The 27,205-nt window shown below is 43.9% G+C and overlaps 1 protein-coding gene and 1 pseudogene across 4 annotated transcripts in view; one reads left to right on the plus strand and one right to left on the minus strand.

Annotated features, from left to right (window-relative positions):
- Window positions 1–952: 952 nt before the first annotated feature.
- On the minus strand, window positions 953–1,786 carry LOC121824866 (small ribosomal subunit protein eS24-like; annotated as a pseudogene).
- A 7,454-nt stretch (window positions 1,787–9,240) lies between these two features.
- The window catches only part of Mcu (mitochondrial calcium uniporter), a 170,231-nt gene continuing 152,266 nt past the window's right edge, over window positions 9,241–27,205 (plus strand). The window contains exons 1-2 of one of the 4 annotated variants that reach the window (XM_076557212.1): window positions 19,558–25,133; window positions 25,664–25,804. In XM_076557212.1, the coding sequence (XP_076413327.1) occupies window positions 25,778–25,804 (27 nt within the window). In that variant the 5' untranslated portion in view covers window positions 19,558–25,133; window positions 25,664–25,777. Of the gene's footprint in view, window positions 9,441–19,557; window positions 25,805–27,205 lie in introns of those variants that run through there. The other 3 variants (XM_076557208.1, XM_076557210.1, XM_076557211.1) reach the window with 3 other exon arrangements.

Below are 27,205 nucleotides of genomic sequence, written 5' to 3' on the forward strand. Positions count from 1 at the left end.
GACCTGGAATTTGATGATTTAGCTAGGCTAGTTCAGCAAGCCCAGGGCTCCTCTTGTCTCTTCCTCCCTTCATTCACCCCGGGAAGGCCGTGATTATGAGTGTACACCACCATGCTCATATTTTTAAAAACATGGGTTCTGGGTATCAACCCGAGGTCCTAATGTTTACCTGGAAAGCATTTCACCCTCTGAGTTGTCTCCCTTTGGGACTGGATCCACCGAAGACCCCTGGTTAAACTTCAGGAAGGTTTTTTTTCCCCTTCGAGACAGGGTTTCTCTGTGTAGTTTTGGTACCTGTCCTGGAGCTTGTTTTGTAGATCAGGCTGGCCTCGAACTCACAGAGCTCCGCCTGGCTCTGCCTCCCGAATGCCGGGATTAAAGGCGGGTGCCACTGATGCCTGGCCTTCAGAAAGACATTTTAAGAAAGCAAGATATGAAAAAAAAAAAAATCATATGGTGCTTTTTGTTTAGGTTTCAGTTTTGAGAGGCAGAGTCTCTTTGAATAGCTCAGGCTGGCCTAGAAATCACCATGTGGCTGGGCAGGTCTTGAACTCTCAAGTTCAGGGACTCTAGGTGCTATCACATCCAGCCACTATGTCTTCTTATCATTTTCTGAGTCTCCACTTTAGTTTGTCTTCTGAATGGTGGAATAGTTAAAGTTATTTTAATAGAATTGTACTCTGTTAACACAAAACTAACAGCAAAACAAAACAACAGTGAACACACCAAGCAAGGAAAACAAAAAACCTGTAATTTTTTTAATGCCTTGAGTAATGTTGGATGGGGTGATTATTACATTAATAGTATGCTTTAAATTTATGCTGTGTTAATGCTCAAGGACCATTCTAGAGATTTTTCCATTCTCTTGTCTCTCTTTTTTTAATTTTTTTTGAAACATGCAAGCTTTTAGTTTATTAGCTCTCTCCTTATAAATTGGCATCATCACAGCTGATCAAGTCACAGCAGAATCTCTACTCCCTTCGCGGCAGCCTGTCTCCGCTCGCTTTCTGCCAACACCAACACTGGCCTTTGCAGGTCCCCAGACCTTCCTCCTGTGCGTGCTTTCCTGTCTCTGTTTCTGGAGGTCTTTTTCTTCTCATATATTAGGTCCCAAAGAAACCCCGGGACAAGTCTCACTCAGTACCGGTGGCTCCTCCCACACGTCTCACCCCGCCCCCACTCTAAACCTCTCCTGGGCTTCCCTCCCCCAGTTTGGGATTCCTATATAATCCAACCTTTTCTGCCATGCGAGCTCTTGGGTTCTTCATTCTCTCTCTCTCTCTCTCTCTCTCTCTCTCTCTCTCTCTCTCTCTCTCCCCACCGCTCTTGGCTTCTGGTCCCTTCTCTTGCCCTGTCTCCTCTTCTCCCTCTCTTCTCTTTCTCTCTCTCTTTTTCTCTCTCCCTCCCTCTCTCCTTCCTCTTCTCTCTCTCTCTCTCCCATGGTCTGGTTCAGTATGGACCCTTCCAGATGCCTCTGGCTGAACTCCCCCTCATATCTACAAGAAAAACCCTTCTCCTCCACCAGACCTCGGAGCAGGCACAGCCTCGTTTTCGCTCACTAAAGGCCATGCCTTGCAAGCCTGTCTTTAGGCTCATTGTCCTTTGCATAATCCAAAGAATCATAGTTTATGCCGAAGCCCAGTCATCTTGCCACGACCACAGAGGCTTCTGCAGAGAAGACATCTGGTGTGGTTTGATACATTTTGGCTAGCGTTTCCCAAATTTCTGTCCCAGGGTGAAGGACATCAATGACCACTTGTTTCCTCTGAAGCAGATGGCCAGTCATGAACTTCCTGGTCATTCATGATCGCAGTGGTCCCCAAGCTGCCAAGGAGGAAAAGAGTGAGGTTTTTTTTTTTTCCATTATTTTCAACAATGGATAAATGCTAGGTGGGAAAACTGGTTCAATTTCAGAGTAAAGCTTAGGAGAGTTCAATGAATATCTCAGGAAAATAAATACGTGGTATAAGGAACGAAAAATGTGTATCCGTGCCTATCTCTCCTATCAGGTGAGCACTCAGTTGACTGCCTGGCTGGCGGGATGATGGATGCATTGCAGCTATCCAAATCATGTCCCCTCCTCTCGTCTCCAAACTCTGAATTACTCCTAATTCCTCTCTGAGCCTCCTTCCAAATTTTAGGTGATTTTGCTCCCACATTTTGGCAGCTAAGAATGCCTCTTAAAGCACTTAATTAAGAATGATTTGCTAATGATTAGTATCTCTTTAAATAATTTCCTTCCTCTTTAATTCCTTTTAATTGTGTATAGTTTCTATGGTCAGTATTTTTGTTCCTTAGGCTAGGCTTTTTTTTTTTTTTAAAAAAAAATTCTCCTCTTTTGTCTTTTAATAAATACGATCCCTTCTATCATCCTTTCCAAATCAGCAGTGGTTGCCGTAAGTGACGGCTGGGAGACAAGATGCCAAGGACAGTGGCTAAATTTAAAGAGGCTGCCTGTGCACCTGTTGTTCAGCAAGGCCCGGCTCCCGCCCACAACTTCCTCCACCTCCTGCTTCCCACCGGCTGCAGCCCGTGGCCCAGAGCCTTCCTGGTTCCCCTCGGAAATCAGATCAGATAATGGCGGTATATGTTCTATCAAAAGTGGGGAGAAATATAGTAGTTTGACAGTAACTTCGTTTAGATTCAGAGGAGCTGAAATTTGGGCCAAACTCAGCATAATATTAAAGATGTATCTCACCTTGAGGCAGGCAGGTTCATGTGGCTAGGAACCAGCTCAAGAAGGCTCTTCTAGACTGCTCTGCTTCGTGCAGTTCTTTCGGATATTACCATCGGAGGTGTCTATAAATTGAAACGTGAAGAACAGACAGTTGAAGGAACAACTGACATTGTCTAGAATTAGCTTCAGTTGACTTGCCAGATTGTCAGCTCCTAACCTGGAAGAGCACTGTAGCGCAAAGGCAGTGAGGTAAGCAATGCTGTTACAGAATACAGCACTGTGGGACAAAACACAGTGACGTAAGTGATTCTGTTACAGAATACAGCACTGTGGGACAAAAACAGTGACGTAAGCAATGCTGTTACAGAATACACTTAGAATTGGGAGGGTGCTGTGGCCCAGTCGGCCACGTTATCCTGATCAAGCAGGTCTAGTGAGAGCTGGGCGTAGTGACTCCTATCAACAACACTAGCAAGTGTGTGGTTATCCTGGGCTACCTTCGACCCTGTGTCATGCAAAGCAAAAGGCCTAATGATGATTGCAGACCGTTACCACACTATCAGACCAGCTCAGCTGCAGTACCAGCAACCAGGATGGAAAGTCAGCAGTCAAGTATGGGAGCTTGCGAAAAGGAGACTTAAGTTCTACCTAGACATTTACTTTCAGAAAAGGCTGTGCTTATATTCAACCCTCAACAGCACAGGTGGCTACAGGGACAGCGGATGTAAAAAGGTGGAGGCAGCGGTTTTGAGGCGAGTTCAGGGTATGGGGAAGAGATCTCTGGAGAAGGGACTGCTAGGCAAGGGAGCCACTTCACCGTTAGGGATTCTGTTATAGGTCAGTCCGGTCTTTTTTTATTACTCTGGATGGTGCTGGGTTTCATAAACATGTGAGCCGAATTCCTGTGTGCTTAGGAGGTGTGCTATATTTGAGTACAAAATTAAGAACTTGGATCACTCCAGATAGAGACAAAAGACTTCCTAGATCCAAAAGTCTAATAAATATCAAAGACCGCAGGAGGAGGCCACAGGTCAACCCAACACAGAAAGATAGCTTAAACATTTGCTGCTGGTCTCTTGGATCGTGAGAAACACAAACAAAGACAATCCTACCCGACCAAGTCCTGCCCTTCTCAACTCGGTGTTTTCTTGGGGTTCTGCACACGAAAGAAAAGATGGCAGAGTGCATGTTCCCGACAGAAAATAATAGACCACAGAGTCACTGAGTTATAAAATATGGAGTCAGTCATCCTTTGGAAATCAGGGCATGCACCTCCCCCTAACAGATGTTTTTTAGAGGGATGTGTAAATCTATTTCTGACCTGGAGAGGGTCTGTGTTAGAGTCGGGGCAAGTGGGAGTATTGGAGGAAATAAAGGAAAAACAAAACAAAACAAGGAGAACATGAGTGTGTATGTATGTAAATGAAGTGAAAATGGGTACACAGAGGAAAAGACAGAACATATTATGACACATAATACTTATATAGAGATGTATGGAGGAGACGCTTTAAGAGTCGTTGAGTCTGAGTCTTTCTCAACTAGGCTGAGTAGAAATGTTTACTATGCAGATGAGCTGCCAGAGGAAGAAGAACCAACAGTGAAGAGCATGGAAAGGGGGAGCTCACGGGAACAGAGAGTGAAGCAAAAATAAAAAGCAAATAGGGCTGGGCTGTGGCTCCCTATAACTATCTGAAGGCTACACCCTTTCCTTTTGTCCTGCTTTTAAACGTTCTCTTTCCTGTTCACTCAGAACTGCTGAAACCACTCAGATAATAAAAACATTATCAGGGAATCAGGAAACACAGCCCCCAAAGCTCCGAGGAGATTCCTTTCGTGCCTGCTGGCTCGCATCAGTGTGTGTGTGTGCTTCACCTGTCCACCCTACCTGTTCTGGAACCCTTAGGTAAATATTCCATTGGGTTGAGTCATGGCTGGGAGCTGACTGCGATGTGCATTTTAGTAGGGAAACTGGTTAAAGTTCCCTGCACCAGGAAGTATGCTCTGATTAGTTTTAGCTTTAAAAAAAAAAAAAGCAACCTGTTTTTAAAGGTTGGCATTGAAACAGTTGTGCAACCATGTGTATTTTAATGACCATGTTTTTAAATTATAAAATTAATATGCAGGTGGGAACAATTTAAATTACTCAAAAGAGCAGGTGTCCCTCAAAACTTCCCTAAGGCAATGTGTTTCCATGTTTATTCCTTTAGAATCACCACCTGAATTATATAACATATAATTTTATATATAATTAATTACATATAATTCAATATATTACAATATATATATATATATATATATATATATATATATATATATATATATTCTTTTTTGTTGTTGTTTTGAGGCAGGGTTTTGGAGCCTGTCCTGGAACTCACTCTATAGACCAGATTGGCCTCAAACTCACAAAGATCCACCTGTCTCTGCCTCTTGAATGCTGGGCTTAAAGGCGTGCGCCACCACTGCCTGGCTTATATCTATATATTTTTTAAGACAGGGTCTTACTATGTCATTCTGGTCAGCTTGGAATCAGGATAGGTTCCAGGTAGAACCAGGCTGGCCTTGAACTCACAGAGATCCTCCTGCCTCTGCCTCAAGTGCTGGGATTAAAGGCGTGCGCCACCATGCTCAGCCCTATATATGTAGTTTTAAAAAATGTGTTACATATTTATTGTTATTATTATTTGTGTGTGCATGTGTGCATGCTATAGAGCATGAATGGAGGTCATATGACAACTTTTGAGAGTTAGTTCTCTCTCTACCCTTTGTGGGTTCCAGACCAAGCTCAGGTTGTCAGGCTTGTACCACAAGCATCTTTGCCTGCCGAGCCATTTCACTGGCTCCTGTATTACAGATAGAATTCTTAAAATGATCATGTGTACTGTAGTAGCTATAGTTTTATATTTATATATGATTTCAGCCAAGCCAAAAGGCTGAGAAGTGCTATGTTTTTTCTTTCTTTCCTTCTTTCTCTCTCTCTTTCTTTCTTTCTTTCTTTCTTTCTTTCTTTCTTTCTTTCTTTCTTTCTTTCTTTCTTTCTCTCTTTCTCTCTCCCTCTCTCCCTCCCTCTTCCTTCCTTCCTTCCTTCCTTCCTTCCTTCCTTCCTTCCTTCCTTCCTTCCTTCCTTCCTTTCTTTCTTTCTTTCTTTCTTTCTTTCTTTCTTTCTTTCTTTCTTTCTTTCTTTCTTTCTGAGACAGGGACACATGTAGCCCAGACTGGCCTCAAACTCCATATCTTGCCGCCTCTACCTCACAAACACTGAGATTATAGGTATGGATCACTATGCCCAGCTCACTTTTAATAAGGAATAAGCACATCATTTCTTGGTCTTTTGACTAAGGTAAAGTGTGAACGTATACGTAGGACAATTCTTTTCATTTGTTGTTTATTTTTTGTATTTGAAATAGGTAAAATAGGGTCTTGTCTATGTAGGCCAGGTTGGCTTTAAACTTGGCAATCTTCCTGCCTGAGCTTTCCCAGTGTTGCATTATGGGAACAGGCAACTATTTTTTTTTTTTTTTTTTTTGAGATAGCTTTTTACTCGGTAGCCCAGTCTGGTCCTGAACTTGTGATCCTTCTGCCTCAGCCTCTCACGTGCTGGGAAACAGGTGTGTGCCAGTGTGCTTGACTCATGGATAGTGACATTTGTAAGTGGTTGATTAATATTTTGTTAAGCCATTAATGTCCGATATACTTGACCAATTCTTCATTGGAAAATACTGAGGCCATCTTTGACATCTTACAAAGTGTGTGTGTCCTTCTTTATAAATATATCACCTCTGGAATGATCAGTGACTTCCCGGGTTCTTCAGTATGAGGATTCCCTTCTGATGAGCTACTGCACTTCTTAGTCAGCCTGACCAACTAGCTCACGTAGTCCTTTGCCACTGTGGGAAGGTTTATTTTGCCTTTTTCCTGGAAGAAGATAACGGAGACTTGTTTAGAGCAGTTGCTTGACCTATATTATACGAACCTGGTTTAGTTGGTAGATCCTCTAATTATGTAGCCTAACTTAGGGCATCAGTGATTTAATTTTCAAGGATATAAGAGGATGCATTTTGGAAAATAGATTTGGAACTCTTAGCAATGCCTCTAGTTTTAGATTTGTACATTAAAAAGAGTGTGGCTGAGTGTGGTGGCGTATGCTTTTCATCCCAGCACTTGGAAGGCAGAGGCAAGTGAATCTCTGTGAGTCTGGGGTCAGCCTGGTCTACAAAGCGAGTTCCAGGACAGCTGAGGGTATTACACAAAAAGAAACCCAGTCTCAAAGAACAAACAAACAAAAAGAGTGTGACTTTTTTTCCATTTTATTTTAATTGTTTTTGTCCTTTCCCAAAACAACTAGCTTTGTAACCCAGGTTGGCCTCATACTCACAGTAATCTTCCTGCCTCAGCTTCCCCAATTATGTGATTACAGGTGTATGCTACCATGCCTGGCTTAATCTGGTTCATTTTTTAACGCACAGAACTAAATCTTAGTATGGCAGGATAGATATTTAACATCCAGACTTGGAAAAACAGCAGAAATGCAATTCCAGTAAGATTTCCCAAAGTGTAACATAGAGATGGAGATGGAACACTCTTGACCCACCCCCAGGTTTGGCAAAGGAAAAACAAAAAGAAAAAAAAAAAACACCAAAAACTAAAATCCATGGTGAATGGAGTAAAAAGGCCCAGAGGAGTGGGAGAGAAAGGGAGATAGATGTGCAGTATGGATAAATACATGACATACTGTTGGGATAAATATAGACGGGCAGAAGACAATTGTGAGTGAAGACATTCCAGCCACGTCCTGAATTCCAAATGGGGCGGGGGGGGGCTATTCCATGCAGCTGTTGAGCTGGAGAGCCTCCCCTGGCTCCCAGGCTCCAAGCGTTGGGAAATGGAGCTCTTCTGGGTGAGTGAGCCGCATGGCGATCTCACCTGGAGAAATCCATCAGCCTACTGTTCTGGGCATAAGAATTAACCCAAAGTCTTCACTTCATTGTTTGGCCAAGAAAGCAATTTTCATCAGACTTGAAAAAATATTATTAGAACAAGTAATACAACTTTTTAAAACTTCATGTAAGGCTATATAAACTACAAGAATACTTACTAGAATTAAAAAAAAAAAAATTGTTTCCCTACCTCCAAGATTTTATAAGGAGCGGAAAGAATTGAGTGGCTCATAATAACAAACAGCTAGGAAGTCTTCTACGAAAATCTAGGACCCTCCTCTGAGGACTTGTTCCTTGTGAAGTGGTTCTCAACCTTCCTAATGCTGTAACCGTTTTGTACAGTTCCTCATGTTGTGGGGACCCCCCGAAGCATAAAATCATTTCAGTTGCTATTTCATAATTGTAATCTTGCTACTGTTATGAATCAATATGTAAATATCTGTGTTTTCTGATGGTCTTAGGCCACCCCTGTGAAAAGGACATCTGACTCTGTAAAGGGGTCACGACCCACAGGTTGAGAACCCCATCCGTGTGGCAAGCCAAAGTGAATGAGTGTCAGCCCAAGGCAGGCATGATGGTTCGTGCCTGTAATCATAGCACTCAGGAGGCTGAGGCAGGATGATTGGGAATTGAAGCCCAAGCCTCAGTTACATAGCGAGAAATTAATCTCAAACAAAACTCAGAACAAGAAATGACGAAATAAGAGTTATTCCATGCTGGGTGTGATTGATGGTACCTGCCTACAATCCCAGCACTGGGGATGGTGAGGTCCGAGGTGAGTTTGAGGTCATCCTGGGCTATGTAGTGTATTGCAGGCCAGCCTGGGCTACACAATGAGGTTACCCCCCCCCCCCCCCCCCGCCTCCAAAAGTTATTCTGAAGTGCGTTCTAATTGCTGTTTTCATAGCAAAACTATGAAACTTGGTTCATCTCTACACGGTTTTTATCACTTGTAGACTTTTTCTGTTTTTGTAGTTATTTAATAAAGGAACCCAAGGTCCAGTATGGTAAAGAACAGCGTTGCTTTTAGACAGGAATGCCAATGTTACAAAGGCGCTGTGAAAAAGAACTCCATGTTTCGAATGTGGGTAGAGTTCGGTTCACTCAGCCCAATGGCAGGTACTCACCCTGGAACTTCGACGCTACAATCATTATATCTTACATTATGTTACACAGCACTGTCATTGGGTTACTTCATGATTCAGGGTTAGTTTCGTCATATCCAGATGCTATCCGTTACGGCTGCTAACTTTAGGCCATGTGGTCGAGAGTTGTAGTAACCTACTTAATATGACCAATTGGGTGCTTATGTGGACAACTTAGGACGCTCAGAACTCAACTCCGAACAAGCTTTGCCCAGATATCTATTCCCCTAGTCCCCAATGTCACTGTGCTTGGTAAAGATTAGCCAGATCGAACTTGCCACCCCTTACTGCTCCATTCCAAGAGAGGGTTCGAGTGCCAAAGACCAGTTCCCTAGAATTTGCCCGTAAGGTAACTCTGCAAGTGACAGACAGCCCGAAGCCGGGGTTCTCCCGTTTTTTGATTGGGCTTCGAACAAAGCCCCGCCTCAGAGACTTCACTCAGGGCTGCGGTTGGCGGGCCGCGGCTGAGTGGCGGGCCTTGGCCACGCCCCGGCCGTCCGCTGCGCTGCCTGGGCCAGCGCCGTTTCCAGTTGAGAGATGGCGGCCGCCGCAGGTAGATCGCTCCTGCTGCTGCTCTGCTCCCGGGGCGGCGGCGGGGGCGCCGGCGGCTGCGGGGCGCTGACTGCCGGCTGCTTTCCCGGGCTGGCCGTCAGCCGCCACCGGCAGCACCAGCAGCACCGGACGGTGAGCGAGCGCGGCTCCGGGGAGGGCGGGGCGGCGTGGGGAGCCGCGGGCAGGCCGGGGCGCCCGGCGACTTCCCTCAACTCGCGGTCGCCCCGGGGTGGCGGGCCACCGGAGCCGCCGTGTCCTTCAGCGCCTGCGGCGGCGGCTGGAAAGGCAGGGCGGGCGAGCGGGCGGGAGGCAGAAGAGGAGGAGGAGGAGGAGGAGGGGCGACAGCAGGGATGTTCCCGCAGGACTAGGGACGCCAGGGCGGGGAAGGCACGGGACTTGAACCTCTCCCTGACCCGCCTCTGGGCTCGGTCCCTCCCTCCGTCGTTCCTGACAGCTTTGCCCCAGTGCTCCCGAACTGAGCCGGGTGCGAGTTGTCCCCTTCTCCCTTCCACTGGGCGGGTTGGGGCGTCCTGAGTTGCCGCGGCTGCCGGTGTGTCAGGAGAGTGGCAGTGCCATGCTGCTAGGAACTGTCCCCGGAGAGCGCCCCAGGACCCCAGGAGGCTGCTGCCTCGCCCTCTCTCGGCCCCCTAGGAACGCGCAGGAAGGGAAATCAAACTTTATCCCTCTCGGAGTCCCTGCATATGTGTGTGTTCCGGGAATCAGTTTCCTCGAGGTGGATGCTGCATTGCTTCAGAAGACAAGCACGATCCCCTCGGGGTCCTTAAAAGGTCCTGGTGATCCCTTCGGAGGGTTGGCTTTCACGCTACACTCGTGCCCAAAGGCAGGGCAGCGGGCACAAGAGAGGCCGGCAGCATGGCAAGTTGTACACAGTGGCAGAGATTTGGTGGTTCTGTTAACCAGTTCTTGCCGGGGTTTCATTGCCTGGCAAAGGAGGGAAGGAATTGCCTCGGTGTGTGTGTGTGTGTGTGTGTGTGTGTGTGTGTGTGTGTGTGTGTGTGTGTGTGTGTGTGTGTGTGTGTGTGTGTGTGTGTGTGTGTGTGTGTAGTGGTGGGGGCCACGGGAGCTTGGCATGGAGTTTTTCACCTAACAAGTCAGCAGGCTCTCTTCCTTTGGACTTTCGAGGCCCATATGTGTTGGTCTTTGGCCAACTCTGAGAGAGCAAGTGTAGGTTTAATTTCCTAGGGTGAACTTGGATAGTGTGGTGATGGGAGACTCACTGCAGGCGGCCCAGTAGGGAAAGTGGTGCCTTCGGCCCATGTATCACGACCTGTCTTGTTCTGATTCCTTCTCTCTGAAGAGGAAAGGGCTGGAGGTTTGCAGAGAGGATACCCCTAGACCTAGGGTAGCGTAGATTGTGGGAAAGCACTATGAAAAGAACCCAGGCTCTGCAAATGCAAGATAGTATTGCTATTATTAGCCATAGTTATGGACCTGATCATGCTTCTTGTGAGAAAATTGTACTTTTTCGTATTTGGCATACTGACATTGCTTTACTGAAATTTTTGGGTGAGAGCCGGGTTTTTCTATAGTTCAGTTCTAATTTGCATGTTTCATAGCCTCTAGTTATGTTATCTGAAAGACATAAAGGCCACCCCAAAATCTGATGGCATTCTTTTCCCTCTGAACTATTAGAAGACTTCCCGAGTTATCTTTGTTTTGGAATGAGGCATCCTCTGATTTTGCAGTTTGTTTTTAATACTATTTGGGTATGGTATTCATGTGGTGTTTGACAATTTGTGCCTTATGTATTTTCTGCCATGCAAATGCTGCAGTGTGTGAGTGTCTTCCTTGGAGGGCTACTTCATGACAACGTTCTTCTGTGCTATTCTGGGGTGGGTAAAAGTGGTGTGCTGAATTTGTAACTGAAAGCACAATTAAAAATGAAGTGTTATTTTTGAAGGGCAGAAGTGTTGTCATGGGAATGGTGACTTGTAAATGAACTTAGGATCCTAAGATTTGAAAAGAGGAACCTGATGATTTAAATATGGAGAAGCAGATTTTGAAGGTTTGTCCAATTGCTCGAAAGCCGTTGTGTATGTATCCCCATCTGATTTTCTATGATTCCTCACATGACATTCTATTTGAAAGATGTCTCTTAGGGATTTAACTCTTGATTTTTTTCAAGCCTGAAACTTGAGGCCCAGAAAGGAGAGAGACTTGGCCAAGAGTACACAGTTGGTGAGACTCCTCCTGCCCAGGGATTATGACTTCTTTTCTTGGTGTCCTTTGTATTGTATAACAGACCACAGTTGCCTTTGCATATCTCTCCTTTGGCTTATAAAATTAATTAATGGCCTGCCAGGAAATTCTTTGTATTTCAAAGCCACAGGAGTAGGACTCTTTGAGTGGATATGATTTTGAGGCACATAGAGTAGGTAGGTGAATGTGGATCAAGTTGCCCCAAACAATAGGTGTCCTTACAATGATCCCACCCCGTGAGACACTGGGGTGGAGTGGAGACATCCCATGTATGCAGCAGATGGCAGTCTGCATCGAATCTGATCACAAGCCCAACCTGTGTCACTTTTATTCAGCAGTAGTAGGTGCAGAAAATTAGAGCCAAGGGTCATAGCTAATAATAACTTTTTTTCTTCCAGCTTGGGTCATCTTTTTTGTTTCTTTGTTTGAAACAGGGTCTCACTATGTAGCTGAGACCAAAAGACCTCTCCTTTTTCTGCTCCTTCTCTCCCTGATATTGAGATTATAGGCATGTGCCACCGTGCTCAGCCGGGCCAAGAGTCATTGTTTTAAAATGAGTCTAAGCCAGGCGGTGGTGGCGCACGCCTTTAATCCCAGCACTCAGGAGGCAGAGGCAGGTGGATCTCTGTGAGTTCCAGGAAAGGCACAAAGCTACACAGAGAAACCCTGTCTCAAACCCCCCAAAAAAGTCTAAAAACAAATAGTACTTTAATAAAATGGTAACTATGATTGCACAGTTATAAACATAACTGTTCACCACTCCCCCATTAAAACATATTTCACCCTCCTCCCCAAGACACAGTGTTTGAAATCAAGTCGTACTTTGTTTCCCAGGCATTCCTTTAACTCCTAGCCTTAAGAGATCCTCCTACTTCAGTCTCCTACCCAGCTGAGACTACAAATGTGTACCCAACGCATTGACTTTAGAACATCTTTGAATGGAATAAATGGGAGTAAATAAATTTGCACCGTGTAGTGTGATTCTTCTCCTTGTGTAGAGAGCCTGCTACTGTTGCCCAGCTCGAGAGCACCTACAGCGACTGTAAACTGTTTGTTGTGTACCTTCTTCCTGTGTGACTAGAGAAGGTGGCTGCTATTTCCAAAGACGATCTTTCGAGGGGAACTGCCTTTCACTGTGGGCTGTGCAGTTCCTTTGCTGAATCAAACTGCTTCATCTCTGATGGTGACAGCCTGAGTGTTGGCAGTTCCCGGTGGTCAGCATCTGTGCTAAGTTACACAATCATAAGCAGCCATTACACTGTTACAATTTGTGGGCCCCCCTTCTCCACGCTACAGTTTCTTGGCAGTAATACTGTTACAACTTACCTAAGGCTACTTAGCTTGATACATAGTCCTCCTTCCTGAGGGTGGGGTGGAGGGGTGGGCAGTATATAACCCAGGCTGGCCTCAAGCTACCCAGTGCAGTCAGTCCAAGCTCGTCTTGAACTTCCAATGATCTGCTTGCATGGGATTATAGGCCTGTATGAGAATGCTAGGCTTAAACCCTACTTCTCTGAGTTTCTCCTGGTCCGAGTCTGTCTTTGCTGGATCCATGCACAAAACTCTACTATAATTAAGCCAACTCCAGCGCTGTCCCCAGATGTCCCATCCATACCTACTATTAAACAGATTTTGTGGCTGAATTTCAGCTGTAACTACACCATTCATTCCTCTTATGTCTAAGGTTCATTTCAGGCCGGAGACTGACATACACTTCTTTTCAAGTCTAACGCCCTCACTTCATACATCTAATGAAACAGATTTGTGAGGTTATATTTGTGACAAATGAGAAATTAGAGATTGAGATCTCTTTACAGGGATATGGGTTCAAGAAATCTTAGTTTAAGGCTGGGGGGTGGTGGTGGTGGCGGCGGCGGCGGCGGCGGCGGCGGCGGCGGCGGCGGCGGCGGCGCCGCACACCTTTAATCCCAGCACTTGGGAGGCAGAGGCAGGTGGATCTCTGAGTTTGAGGCCAGCCTGGTCTACAAAGCAAGTTCCAGGACAGCCAGAGCTGTACAGAGAAACCAAAAAGGCTTAGTTTATATATTTACTTTGGTGATTCCGGTCTCTTATTTTTTTTTCCATTCTCTACTCTAAATATGATAAAATTTATTATCATCAGCACACAGATCGACAGTGGACTCTCCACGTTTTATTGGCGGACTTGCTATCTTGCTGGGGAGATAAGGCCGAGATGCGTATCTTACTGTTCCGCCCCTCGTGACTTCTGAGCCTGTTGTCAAGGAAGCCAAATCTGAAAAATTGCTTTAAGCTTGGTGAGGCCAGTGATGCTTTGATTGTATGTTACATTTCTTTGTGATGGATTGGCGGCAAGAGTTAGTACTACCAAGTTAGCCCTGTCATGGTTAGTAGCTTTCTATTCCTAACCAGTTAAAGTACGATAATTACCTGGATTACTAGGAATATCTACTGCAGTCAGATTCCAAATGTGTTGTTTTTATTCTACTGTAGTATTAGAGTATTGAGGATCCTGGATAAATTGGTTTAGAATAAACTTGTTTTGTTTTCAAGGAGGTAGACATCTTTTTATTCATCTTTAAAATCTTACTTATTTTGAATCCCATAAAGTATTATGAGTGAATGAACTTGGATTTATTCAACAGATTCTGATTATTTGATTTTTTTTAAGACTTTGAGGACTTTATTTTATGCTCTATGAAACTCTTCATAGGAGAAAAAAAGTCTAAATAAATAGATAATGCAGCATCAAGGATGATGTAGTCAAAGACAATACATTGACAACCAAACCGTTTTTCTTCTTTTTGGGGCTGCACCTGCCTCCTGTTAGGTCTTCTATGATGTCATCATGTGAATAACCGCTGGGATTAAGGTCAAGATTATATTTTAATTTCAAGATATCTGCTCAGTGTTTGAACCTTTTTTCTTAATTGGACTGATTAAACTAGGGCTCATGGGTATATTAGAATTATGCATTATTAGAAAAATTATAACTATGGTATACAAGTAATTCTAGAACAGAACTCTGAATCCCTTAGAGCAGTGGTTCTCAACCTGTGGGTCACGACCCCATGGGGGGGGCGGAGTCAAATGACCCTTTCACAGGGAACACCTAAGACCATTGGAAAATACAGATATTTGCATTGCAATTCCCAACAGTAGCAAAATTGCAGTTCTGAAGTAGCAGCGAAAAGAATTTTATGGTTGGGAGGGGGCCACCACAACATGAGGAACTGTATTAAAGGGTCACAGCATTAGAAAGGTTGAGGACCACTGCCTTAGAGGAAGCAGGTATGTGAGAGAGAAAAAAATTTTTTTTCATAGTATCTGTGAATGCAGTGGTAAGAAGGCCTGAACATTTCTTCATTCTCCAGTCTAGGTGTTTTCCTACTAAATTACGTGGTTGTGTATTTTGCTTTAAACTGTTAGCACTGGTTTTAAAAGGTGAATTGGGAAAAAAGTTAATTGAGGTAGAATTCATAGGATAAGTACGTAACTTGTGACTCAGTCTTGAACAAGTGCTCTCTGATATAGATCAAGCTTGACAACAAGCGCTTAAAAACCTCCTGCCAGGGCTGCGGAGATGCTCCGTGATTAAGAGTGCTTACTGCTCTGGCAGTGGACCAGAGTTTGGCTCCCAGCACCCACATCAGGCAGCCGACAACCTTCTGTAACTCTGGCTCAGGGCTGTCTGATGCCTCAGGCCGTCTGTGTGAGCATCTGCACTCATATGCATGGGTCCACAGACAAATATTCATAATTAAAAACAATAACAGAGTGAGTTCCAGACAGGCTCCAAAGCTATACAGAGAAGCCCTGTCTCGAAAAACCAACAAAAAAAAAAAAAAAACTAAAGCAAGCAAACAAACAAAAATACAAAACAACAACAACAACAAAAAAAACCAATAAAAATAAATCTTTAAAAAGCTATCTTCTGCAGGCTGAAACAAAGGGGGGAACAGACTTTCTATTTCTGTGTACTTTGTTAAATGCTTGCAGTGAGATGGCTGTGTAAAAATGAAGGTTGACACCAAGCAAATTAATTTTAATAAGTTTAGTGAGCTATTGGCCCATAAACTGTATACAGCCTTGAATCTTTTATAGCCAACAAAGTATAACTTGGTAGATCACATCACCAACTGGATCTAACAACTTGCTAAAGCGAGCTTTGTCCCAATGCAGTTCTGAAGTAACCAGATAACAAGACATCTTAATGTCTCTTAAAAATAATGCCTTTTTCTAAAGATTGTTTTTGGTGACATTAAATGTATTAGTACATAAGGATGCGTGTTTACCTCCTTTGCACCATTACTGACGTTTTCGGTTTTTGCATGTTTTCTACTATTTATTGTCCATTTGGTTGTTTGAGGAATACATGAGACAACCTCCGGGGAGGTGCAGAGGCGGACAGACAGCAGCCCACAGTCCTGACTGTTTTAAAAGGTAACGGAATTCTTGAGTTATCTTGCCTCCTAAGGCAGGGCTGTGTCATGCTTCTTGTCTATTGTGAGTGATGTTACAGGGCGTTTTAAGATATTAATGTCTGCTTTAAACTTTGATGCAGAGAAGATTAAAGTGACTGATAAATTGTCAAATAGCAATAGAGCCAATGAGTTAGCTTGTACCAGCCGACCTCTGCAGTATAGAAAGATCTGAGATCTCAGGGCATCCGTAGAACCCTTTAATTCCCACCATTTGCCCCGTGAGAGGCATTACCCTGGTTTTGTAGATTCCGACACTGAGGATGGGTTTACTTGTTTTTAAGTACCGGGAACTATTTCAGTGCTAGCAATGGACTGGAGAAAGACTTGGGCTTTGAGCTGAGCTAATTCTGCCTTCTCCTTGTCTCCGGCTGCTCCCGCCTCTCCCTTCTTAAGCGTTAGCTGCAGTTTTCCTTCTTAGAGACCTCAAGGTCCTTCCTATTGTCTTCAGTTCTCACGTCTTTCCCCATATTCCCTTCAGGCGCTAGCTGATTGACTGGGGATCTGAGTCAGGTGTTTGCCTGCTAGGGATCTTATAATTTAATCTGGCATGCTAAATAGTCCTGGTAAATGTGCTAAGAGTTGAGTATTGCTTCTGTACTGGATAGTTCTGTGATGTTTCTAGTGGTCTCTGTGACAAAATGCTCCACCTACAAAGGTTAAATTACCCAGAATCACTTGGAAATGATGTATAGAATTTCCTTGTGAGCCACTGTGCTGAGGAAGACAGCCATCTTTGGTGGGTCAAACAAGAGTGCGTAGTCTCGCCAGGGGACCATTTGCAACCAGTGTGACTGGTTGTGTTGCTTTTCAAATGTAGTCAGTCTTTCTTTTCTTTCCTTTTATTTTTTCTTTTGAGACAGAGTCTCTCTGTGTAGCCCTGGCTGTCCTGGAACTCACTCTGTAGACCAGGCTGGCTTTGAACTCACGGAGATCATCCTGCCTCTGTCTCCTAGGTGGGTGCTGGGATTAAAGGCAGGGGGCACAATGCCTGGCGTCTTTTGCCTATGGGGGTTGAGTGGGAGCACTGTGAGCTACCGGTTGGAGCTGGGAAGGCTTTGCTGAGGTGGCCTCACAGGAGCTAAATCATGAAGCAATCTATGCATGTGGGACCCAAAACACGCAGTTGGCGTTTCAGGCGCGTGGAGATGTGACGTGACAATGTGAGGGAGTTTGTTACAATCACAATATGGATAATCTCAGTTACGGGGGGCAATCGTGGTGATACCAATAATAATATTTATCATTTTCACCAAGTGCTTTATATCAGTGATCTCTGTCAATTTCGGATTTACCCCAAGCCATGAATACGGTTACTTTTCTCATTTTACAGATAGAGATACTGAGTTACCTCTTCCTGGTTACGTGGCTTGTCCAGGATCACAGCTGACAGCACTTGTCTAGGACCACACACTAGCAACGCATAGCTGGCGCGTCATCTCAGAGAGCCGGGCTGCAGCCTCTGTCTCTTAACCACCTGGCTATGGGGGAGAGGTCAGGCTAAGACAGTGAAATGACTTGCAAAGTAGCTGTAAGTTTATCCTCTACAGCAGCGGCCATTTGTGGACTCAACGCCATCGTGGAACTATGTGTTGTATGACGACCCATTGTGTGTATATGTGTACGCCGGTGTCCAGGTTCAACTGAAGAAAAATATTTATGAAACAGTAATTTAGCTTGGTGTGAGGTATACATAGTTTCTTTTCTGATTAGGAAGTAAGTACTCCTAGGAACTCCTTCAAGTGGATTTTTGCCACTGAAGAAGCCACAGTTTGAAAAACAAAACCAAAAAAACAAACCATTGCTTGTTGCTGAAGATATAAAGTAGGAAATCACTCGATCAAGTTTATGCTTTTATGTCAGTGTAAAGAGTAGATAGAGAGGATGAGACCTCAGAGGTAGAAGACAGTGAAGGGCCAGCCAGTTCAGTGGATCGGGAAGAGGTAGCTGGACTATGACATTAGCTAGAGATAGTATACACAGGATAGAGAGGCGAGTAGGGAGCAGAGCGCTTTCACAAGTAGAATTGATAGCTACGTCCGTTTGCCAAGCTCTAAGCCAGCACCGGCTTGAGGCAGTTTGATTCAAGGTCTGACTTTATTCCTCAGGCACAAAAATTATTTCTTGATCTTTGAAATTTCCCCTTTTATATGCTTATTAAATAGGCTTCTTTGTGCGCGGCTTATTTTGTATTAAAATGTGTTGTTGTGCTTTTATTATTTCAAGCTACTTTTACATTTGTATATCAAATCGGATGCCTACCTTCCCGTGTACCTGCCTCCCCTCCCTTCGCCATAGAACTTGGAGATTTTCTCAGCGGTATGAGAAGGCGTACACAGCATGAAGAGCACTCTGAAAAGCCCTGTGCGAAGACTGCATTCTCTGTGTTTTACCCTCCCCAAAGCTCTGCGCGGTGGCCCTTTGTATTATGCTCATCAGAGGAGGACTTTTGAGTCATTTTCTCTGACTTAGTTCTTTCCAGCTTTCCTTTTTTGTCATGCATGTGCTGATACAGAGCTTTTTAATGGCCTTAAGTTTTGATTCCCCTAAGGGTCTATTGAACATTGTATGATAGCAGTCTTAGCGTTTTATCTTTTCCTTTGATTTTTTTCTTGAATGGCAAATAAAAATCATACCTATACCCGTTTAAGGGGAGCCGTTATGGGATGTTTTGGTTTGTGTACACCTCGTGTGGTGTTCAAATAAGTAAACATACATATCTCCTTTTGTGTACACATTGGGAGAACATTCAAGTTCTGCACAAGGTTGTCTAGTGTCTCTGTGCAATAGAATGCAACTTCTCCTTAAGTAGGCATTCCTAAGCATGAGTGTTTTTCTTAGTAAGATTTTACCCATCTTCCTTTCTCCATTAGAAATGTAAATACAGGGGATTCTTGGTTTTCCACTGTCCTCATTGGTTATGAAACTAAAATGAAACAAAAGTCTGGAGTTGTTTATTTAGAGAACATGGACTCTCTGGTCTTCTATGAATGTGGGCATCGATTTCCTTGGTGACTGTGAGGGTCTTTCAGAGACACTGCGGCATCTCTACAGCAGAGGCTGTGCTGTGGTCCCATTGCTGGGACCTGAAATCTTCAGAGAAAGGATGGCCGTACCACCAGGCTATTGTTAGTTTTCTGAGATACTTAAATGAAGAGGTAATAAAATGTGTATATTTGTGTGTTTTCCACTAAAATTAAAGTAATTGAAGGTGCCATGTGGTATGATAGTCAGAAGTGTGAATTCTCTTTTCCATGAACTTGTGTTTGATCTTGGACAAGACATTTCACCTCTTTGGTCTTTTTGGTCAGTTAAGTAAGAATGCTTAATCAAGTGAACCCTAAGAGCTTATTTTGCTTATTGTGTGTGTGTGTGTGTGTGTGTGTGTGTGTGTGTGAGAGAGAGAGAGAGAGAGAGAGAGAGAGAGAGAGAGAGAGAGAGAGAGAGAGAGAGAGATGCATGCTGGGATTACGGTGCCACTGTATCTAGTTGCATATTTTTAAAAGATTTTATTTTTATTTTATTTATATATATGTGTATGTCTATGTGAGTGTATGCCACCTGTGTATGGGTGCCCATGGAGGCCAGAAGACAGCGCCAGACCCCCTGGAGCTGGAATTACAGGTGGTTGTGAGCCTTCTGAAGCGGGTGCTGGGACCCCACTGGCCCTCTGCAAGATCAGTATGCAGCACTCATTCCTAAGCGCTTGCTGAGCCATCTCTCTTGCCTCGTATTTTATTTTTATAACTCTTACAAGTAACCTTTGTTTCATCGTGTGACTTCATTAATGTTGAACATCCAGGTTTCATCCTTATAATGAGGTCAGGAGCTTGAAGTAAGACAAACTGCCCTCTAGTTCCTCATCAGGACGGTTTCCATAATTTCATCTGTTACCCTGGTCAACAATTTACCTGTATTCATCCCCTTAAAGAGTCACTTACGGCTGTAGATGCAGGTTTCATCTTTCTCCTTTGCGGTTGCCATTGGCCACCGCTTCCTTCTCCTCTTCTTCTTTTTAATCCAAACTGTTGAGAGAATGGCAGAGGAGAGGTGCAGATGTGTTGGGGAGCCAGGGGTTGGAGCATTGGCAGGAGGCACAGGCAGTCAAGGTTGGAGTGTAGCGGTAGGAATGTAAGTAAATGAATTCTCAACTGTGACACATGCTAGCCTGAAACAAAATGTTTCCATTTGCCTTTGTAGTTACATTAGTGGAAAGTGTAGCGGGAAGACCTTAGGAAGCGGTTAGTTGTCTTGATAGTCATGTATTGATAGCAGTCATAGCATTGGTGGGCAACTAGATGCCCATGACGTCTTCCAGTTCCATGATCGGAGCCAGAGTACAGTGTCGAGAGCCTAGATAGTCGATCACCTTTGGATGGGGAGTCAGTGAGTTGAACAATCCCAGAGACCTCTGTCTAAATCCTTTAGCTCCAGGGGAAGTGCAGCTATACATCATCTTGTTCTCTGCCAGGACATTCCAGTGATGGAATGACTTCTGATTCATGCAACAGCGAATAATCTAAAGGAGTTTGCATTATGCTGAATCAGGCAGGGCTGTATAAAGACTGCGCAGCAGTCGCAGCAAGAAGAGGGTCTAGAACTGCCAGGTTAAGAGCAATTTTAAAAATTGGTACAACCGGGCGGTGGTGATGAATGCCTCTAATCCCAGCACTCCAGAGGCAGAGGCAGGCAGATCTCGGTGAGTTTGAGACCAGCCTGGTCTACATAGCGAGTTCCAAGACAGCCAGGGCTACACAGAGAAACACTATCTTGAAACAAACAAACAAATAATTGGTAAGTCGGGTGTGATAGAGTGATAGAGTGTTTGCTTAGCATGTGTGAGACCTTGAGTTCTGTCCCCAGGATGACGTAAAAAAGGAGAGATGGTTTAAGCACAGAAGTTGCTGCCTGGCCTGTGTTGGTGGGAGCTGGGCAGCGCTGGGTTCTGCAGAAGACAGGAGGGAACTGTTTGAAGAGTCACTGCCCGCTTCACGTTCCTTCCCTACGTACATTCCAAAGGGGGCAGAGTTTTGCAGGTGCGTGTTGGGGAGTTAACCTTCGGAATCTCCATTCTGCCCCCACCGTAACCACATCTTTGCACTGCCAGGACCCTGTTAGCTGCCATGGAGCGGGATGCGGCAAGCGGCCAACTGTGATAAAACCCATTTTTTATTTTAAAACAGAATCCCAATAGCAGGATACTTTAAAGAAGTATATTTACAGATAGGTTGAATATAGTGGGAACAGTAGAAACCTAATGAGGATATTAAAGCTACCAAAGAATTCTCACTATCTTCTTCTCCTCCTCCTCCTCCTCCTCTTCTTCACAGAAAAAAACAATAGGTTATGGTGGCCTGTCTTGGTTGGTCATTTTCTCCTGTTCTTCTTTCATTGATTTATAAGTGCTGGTGATGGAAGGAAACTTTTATGTACAAAGAATTTTCTGGTCAGAAGTGACTGCTGATTTTTTAAAAAATCCAAGGGTGTATATTCACACGCCTAATGTTTTTATTCTATCTTTAAATCCCCAAAACAGTAAAATCTTAAATAAGTTTTCAGGTCTGTACTCTGACCTAAGTCTTAAAACAAGATGTTTTCTAAGTGCAGCTGAGGTGGTAAGGTAGAATGTTAGTGTAACACATTACAGAATTTTGGAATATTGATTTATTTAATGGAGAGCTGAACAGTGCTTTCTTTAATTTTAATATCTCATTCTGCATTGGTCTTTGATTCAGAATGAATTATAATTCTCAGCATGGCCAAATACCACAAAGTTGGGTGAGCTTGAAATATGTAATGGCTTTCTTTTTAATGATGGCTAGAGCTTGTAGTAGCAAAGGAGGAGAATGAAAGGGAACTATAATCGTTTTCTCTTTTCTCTTTCTTTCTTTTTCTTTTCTTTTTTTTTTTTTTTGCCTAAGATGAGTATTTTGGTAAGATTAGATGCAATGATGCCCTGGGTTATAGGTCAAAAGGTCACATCACAGCCAGCACCAGAAAATCACAGGAGAAAGAAGGAAGAAAGACTGGCTAGCTCACCAAAGAGCTCACTTGAAAAGACCTGTCACGAGAGGGCTTTTTCTAGGGGTGCCCATCAAAAGGGGATTGCATCATGCTCAGTCGATCCCCTGAGAACACCCCTCAGTCTTGTTTCCTGTCTCTTTCCCAGAAGTAACACTCTCTGGATGGTGTTTCCCATCCAGTGCATGGTTAACCTTTTGCTGTATATGTGCATGTCCTGAAACTTCGCATAGTCTTACAAATGTGCTTTAAAACTACTTAGAAATAATTCCATAAAACCATATTTAGGAGGTTCTATGCCGTGTATCTTTCTCCAGCTTATTTTCTTTGCATAACACATTAAAAACATTTAGCTGAGGGTCAGCATGATGACTTGGTGGATAAGGGCACCTGTCACCAATCCTGATCACGTGAGTACAATCCACAGGACCCACTTGGAGGAAGGAGAGAACCAATCCCTTCAGGTTGTCCTTTGACCTCTACCTGCACAGCCCCCCAAATAAGCAAAAGTAATACAAGATAAAAATATGTTTAGTTAATATGCTGTCTAGTTTATTCATTTTAATTTTATTTATTTTATGTGTGTGAGTATTTTGTCTTCATGCTTGTCTGTGTGCCATGTGCACGTCTGGTACCCTTGGAGGCTCGAAGAAAGCATCTGGTCTCCTGGAACAGATGGTTGTGAGCCAAGATGTAGTGCTGGGAATCAAACCCCGGTCCTCTGGAAGATCACTTAGTGCTGCTAACTGCTGAGCCATCTCTCCAGCCCCCAGTTCATTCATTTTTAAATGCTCTGTGGCATTTCTGTCACTGATCCATATATACAATCATTTCCCTGCTAACGGAATATCTCTTTCATTGACTATTGTGAGGGACAGGACTCTATTATGCCATTTTTACAGTTAGGCTAGGAATGCTGTTTTGCCGTTCAAGAAAAGCTAATCTCCTTTTTTGGTGTGCAGTGTCCTCATTTATCATATTCCGGGGAAAGTCCTTTGTACTTCCCCCAGAGAAGGCGGAGAGGAGTAATGTCTCATCACACAGACGAACACGTCTTGTACAAAGTGCAGAAAAGCATCTGCTGTAGCAGCGAGCTCACGAGGGACTGGGCTGCCGTGGGAGAGCCTGCTTCCCTCCAGTGGAATCGGCAGGTTTTTCCAGGGCAGAGGGGCTGTGGCTAGAAACTTGTTGGCATCAACTTGTTGTTCCTCTGTGTTTGGGATGATCTGTAGTGGGTAGACGATGCTTTATTTGGTAAAAGGATATAATGCCTTTTATGGTAAAAAAAAAAAGACCTGGTAAATTGTGACATGGCTTTATGGAGGAAGATGAAGACATACGAGTTCTAAAAAGGACAAGAGGGACTCCCTTTTGAGATTGTCGATGGGAAATTAATATTTGTCTTCATAAGCAGTCTTAGGCACTAGTCCGTGTAGATTCTTTACAGTTTTTGTTTTAAGGAACAATCTCGGATACTTTCTTATCCTTTTAGTTTCATGCTTTTGTCTTCCATTTGCAAAATCCTGGCTTATGGTTTGAGCGTTTTTACAGAGCCCACAGTGCGGAGCTTCATTCAGGTTGTCCCTCCAAATGATTTGCTGTGCAGTGAGTGCATTAACCAGAAATGCTGAGACAGCGGGGGAGACACTAATAAATGGGATGCTTTCCAGGGATGGTCGCTAAGGCAAACACAGCCCAAATCAAGAAGAAATTGTTACTTAGGCACTCAAGATTTAGTCTGGCCAGATATGCTATTAACAGTGAGTAGCCAATTGTAATTAAACTAATTGAGACCTGGGCAATTTGAACTGCCAGATTGTCTGTTAAAAAGAGTGAGCAATTTTACCTCATCTTAGAATTAAGGGTTGTGAAGGGTGGAAATGGTATAAATTCAGTACTCGTGTGAAATTCTCACTAAATAAATAAATACATTTCAAAAGCAAAAGAAGGGTGATGCAAGAATAGTTGTTTGACAAAAACTTATTTAGAATGAAAAAAAATTACATTTGCCTTTTGAAGAATGTGCCCGTTCCAGAGGCTCAGGGATGCCTGAGCTCAGCAGCCTGTGTGTTTCTTCCATGATCTGAGAGCAGGTGCTGAATGGACTGCTGGTAAAGGAAGAGATCTGTCTGTCTGTCTGTCTTGTTTTTATTTTCAGGAATGATTCGTTGGAAGGAGGAGAATGACTGGCAGAATTATTGTTTTGTTTTTTACTGTTGCTGCTTTGCTGATAAACACACGTTAAAGAACCCAGGTATAGCCCAAGTGTAGGGAGAGGAATTCCTGTTAAGTAAAGAGTCCTGTTAGTGCTGCTCTTGGTTTTTGGTCATTTCCAGTCAGCCCTGTTCCAGAGAGTTTTGTGGCTAGGCCAATGACCTGCATCTGTTTTTCAAAATGTATTCATTCACTTTGTGTGTGTAGGTGTTTTGTTTGTATGTGTGTCTGTGCATCACATGCATGCCTGGTGCCCCACAGAGGCCAGAAGAGGGTACCAGAACCCCATGCGAATGCTGAGAATTGAACCCAGGGCTTCCGGAAAAGCGACCCGTGCTCTTAACCACTGAGCCATCGCTCCAGCCCCGTGTTTTTAAGTAGACCGGGATTTCTGAGTTTTATGAGTGAACCTGGCTTCTCTGAGGTGTTTGCTGTTAGAATCCACTTTCATTGGAAACACATATTTCTTCACAGAGTCCTCGGTTTTCTCTTTATATTCTGAGGCACCGAATAGAGTGGGTCTATTCTCCATCTTTGCAAGGGTCTCTGAAAGCATTAGTTTGAGGATCATTGCCACAGATTCCCGATTCTTCCATCCGTGTGAGTTTTCCGTGTGGTAATAGATGAATGAATACTTTATTTCTCCGAAAGGTTTTTCCTAATCCATCTGGATTTATTCCAGGGGTGCTCTCAGGGGGTCTTTGTGGACTCTTGGCGTTACAGGCTGAAGCAGCCATGCTGGCAGGTCCAGGGTCTTCCTTCCCCTTTGACGTTGACCTTCCTTTTCTCTGTTCTTTAGGTCTTTCATGGCCATCCCTTCAGTGGCTGGCAAGACAGCCGCCTCACACTCCATGTTCCATGCCAGTGACATCTTAGCTGCTAGAGCGTGGAACTGGCCCATGGGAGCCAAGTAAGTGCCGGTTTTACTCTTTGCCATGGCTTTTGCGTACTTGGCAAAGCCACGTAGAGAAACTTCTTCAGATGAGTTTTTAAAAAGGCACTTGCTTGATCTCGGTGGGCCAGCTCTGCTCCAGCCCACTACCGAACTAGCTCACAGGGGGCTGAACCTAGTGAGGCCTCCATTCCAGAATGGAATCGTTTTGCTAGGACAGACACTAAGGGAAGATGGAACTGAACTTGGCCCACCCATTCGCTCTAGTGAGCAGCTCTTGTCTCATCCCCAAATAAATAAGGATGGTTAGGTCAAATGGTAATTACTCTAGCTATCTGCAAATGCAGTGGTTTATAGATGACCAAGAGTCTGCAGGTCTAAAGCAACTGGGTTGCATAAAAACCCAATAGGTCTTCCAGGAAAGCCGATGACCTTGGCATTTATCTTAATTACTTCACAGGTAGAAGGAATAATGGTTGACATTAATCAGGCCTGGGTTTCTGTGTTTGTTGCTAAAGTTGCTAAAACCTGGTGTTTTGCTTTTGCAGGTCAGCATGTAAATTTTGCCTATATAAATGAACACATCCCGTTCTGTCATAACAACCATGTAAGGGAGAGTGTTTTCCTGCTCTGTCTTTAGGTATTGGTGATGTGACCAGTTCATGCAGGGGAAACTTGAACATTCACAGGTATGTGAAGATCCTGATTCATAAGCATTTTCTCCCTGCAAACGAAACAGTTTGTCTTAGTGAGAACTTGTGATGTAATTTTACAAAAATCTGTCTGTCCAGTTGCTTTTTCTGCCCCACTGTGACTCTAGGAAGGAGACTGGCAAACTATAGCCTGTATTGCTGCTTGTTTTTATAAATAAAGTTTTATCTAAACACAGGTCCATTTATTTCCATATGTATCTCCCCCTGTATAACAACAGAGTTCTTGTTGAGTTGTTACCACAGAGACTATATGATGCCATTAAGCTTAACATATTTATTATTTGGCTATTTAATAAGAAGCTTGTCAACTCCAGCTGTAGGAGAGCCAAACTTTAAATACATAAAGTTGCTAGACCCACAACTGATTTCAGAGCTTTTAAGGGGCAAACCAAGAAAGCCTAGACCTATGTCAAAGTGCTGCTGACCAGCAAGTGAGTATTTGCAGTACATGGAGTGGTGTGATTACTTTATCTTTGGAGGGAGATCCTCTGAGACAGGGTCTCCTGTAGCTCAGGCTGGCCTGGAACACTATGTAGCTCAGGATGACTTTGAACTTTTGATCCTCCAGCCTCTACATCCTGAGACATCACACCTGGGTTTTTGTAGTACTAGGGATAGCACCCACAGCTTTGTGCATGCCAGGCAGGTGCTTTTCAACCTGAGCTCATACAGTAGTGTGGTTTCTAACACAGGATAAGGAAATGAAAAACTACCATGGAAATCCAACTTCATCTTTCTTTCATGGGCCATCCCCCCCTCTAGTGCATAAGAGAGAGAGAGAGAGAGAGAGAGAGAGAGAGAGAGAGAGAGAGAGAGAGAGAGAACATGCATAGGTATTTCAGTGGCAAGATGTCATTGTTTAGATTCTTTTCTAAATGTTCTGTACTAGAATAATTGCACAGACAAGAAGTGAGAATGGAGGACCTCTTGGTGAATGGGAGAGATGCTATAGTTGATCATAGACTTGAAATCACCATCTTGAGGACTAGAGATGTTCAAGGATCACAGAGTGGTCCTAACTAGTGGGAGAGCTGAATGAGGCCAGGTCTCTTGACTTCTGGTCCAGGTTCCTTTCCTTGCCTCGTCCATCATGTTAGTGACAGTTTTCTCTATCTAGAGCCTGAAAGCCTGTCTACTTCATTGCCTTTCTCCCCGTGACATACGAGCAAGGACTTGATGACTTTAAACTACTGAGATGTGCTTTTTGGAATGTTAGCTTTGCTTGGAGGTTTGATTCATTATGGCTTGCAGATTATTAGAGGATTGCTTCCTAATGAATTATTAAATGCCTGTAGTGTAAAGTCAGAGAGGTTGGAGTAGATGGAATGGAAAAGAAAGGCATGGAATAGAATGAATACCTTATTCATATCTCATAGC

The sequence above is a fragment of the Peromyscus maniculatus genome, chromosome 21 (assembly GCF_049852395.1).
Source record: "Peromyscus maniculatus bairdii isolate BWxNUB_F1_BW_parent chromosome 21, HU_Pman_BW_mat_3.1, whole genome shotgun sequence".
In the NCBI taxonomy this organism is placed as follows: domain Eukaryota; kingdom Metazoa; phylum Chordata; class Mammalia; order Rodentia; family Cricetidae; genus Peromyscus; species Peromyscus maniculatus.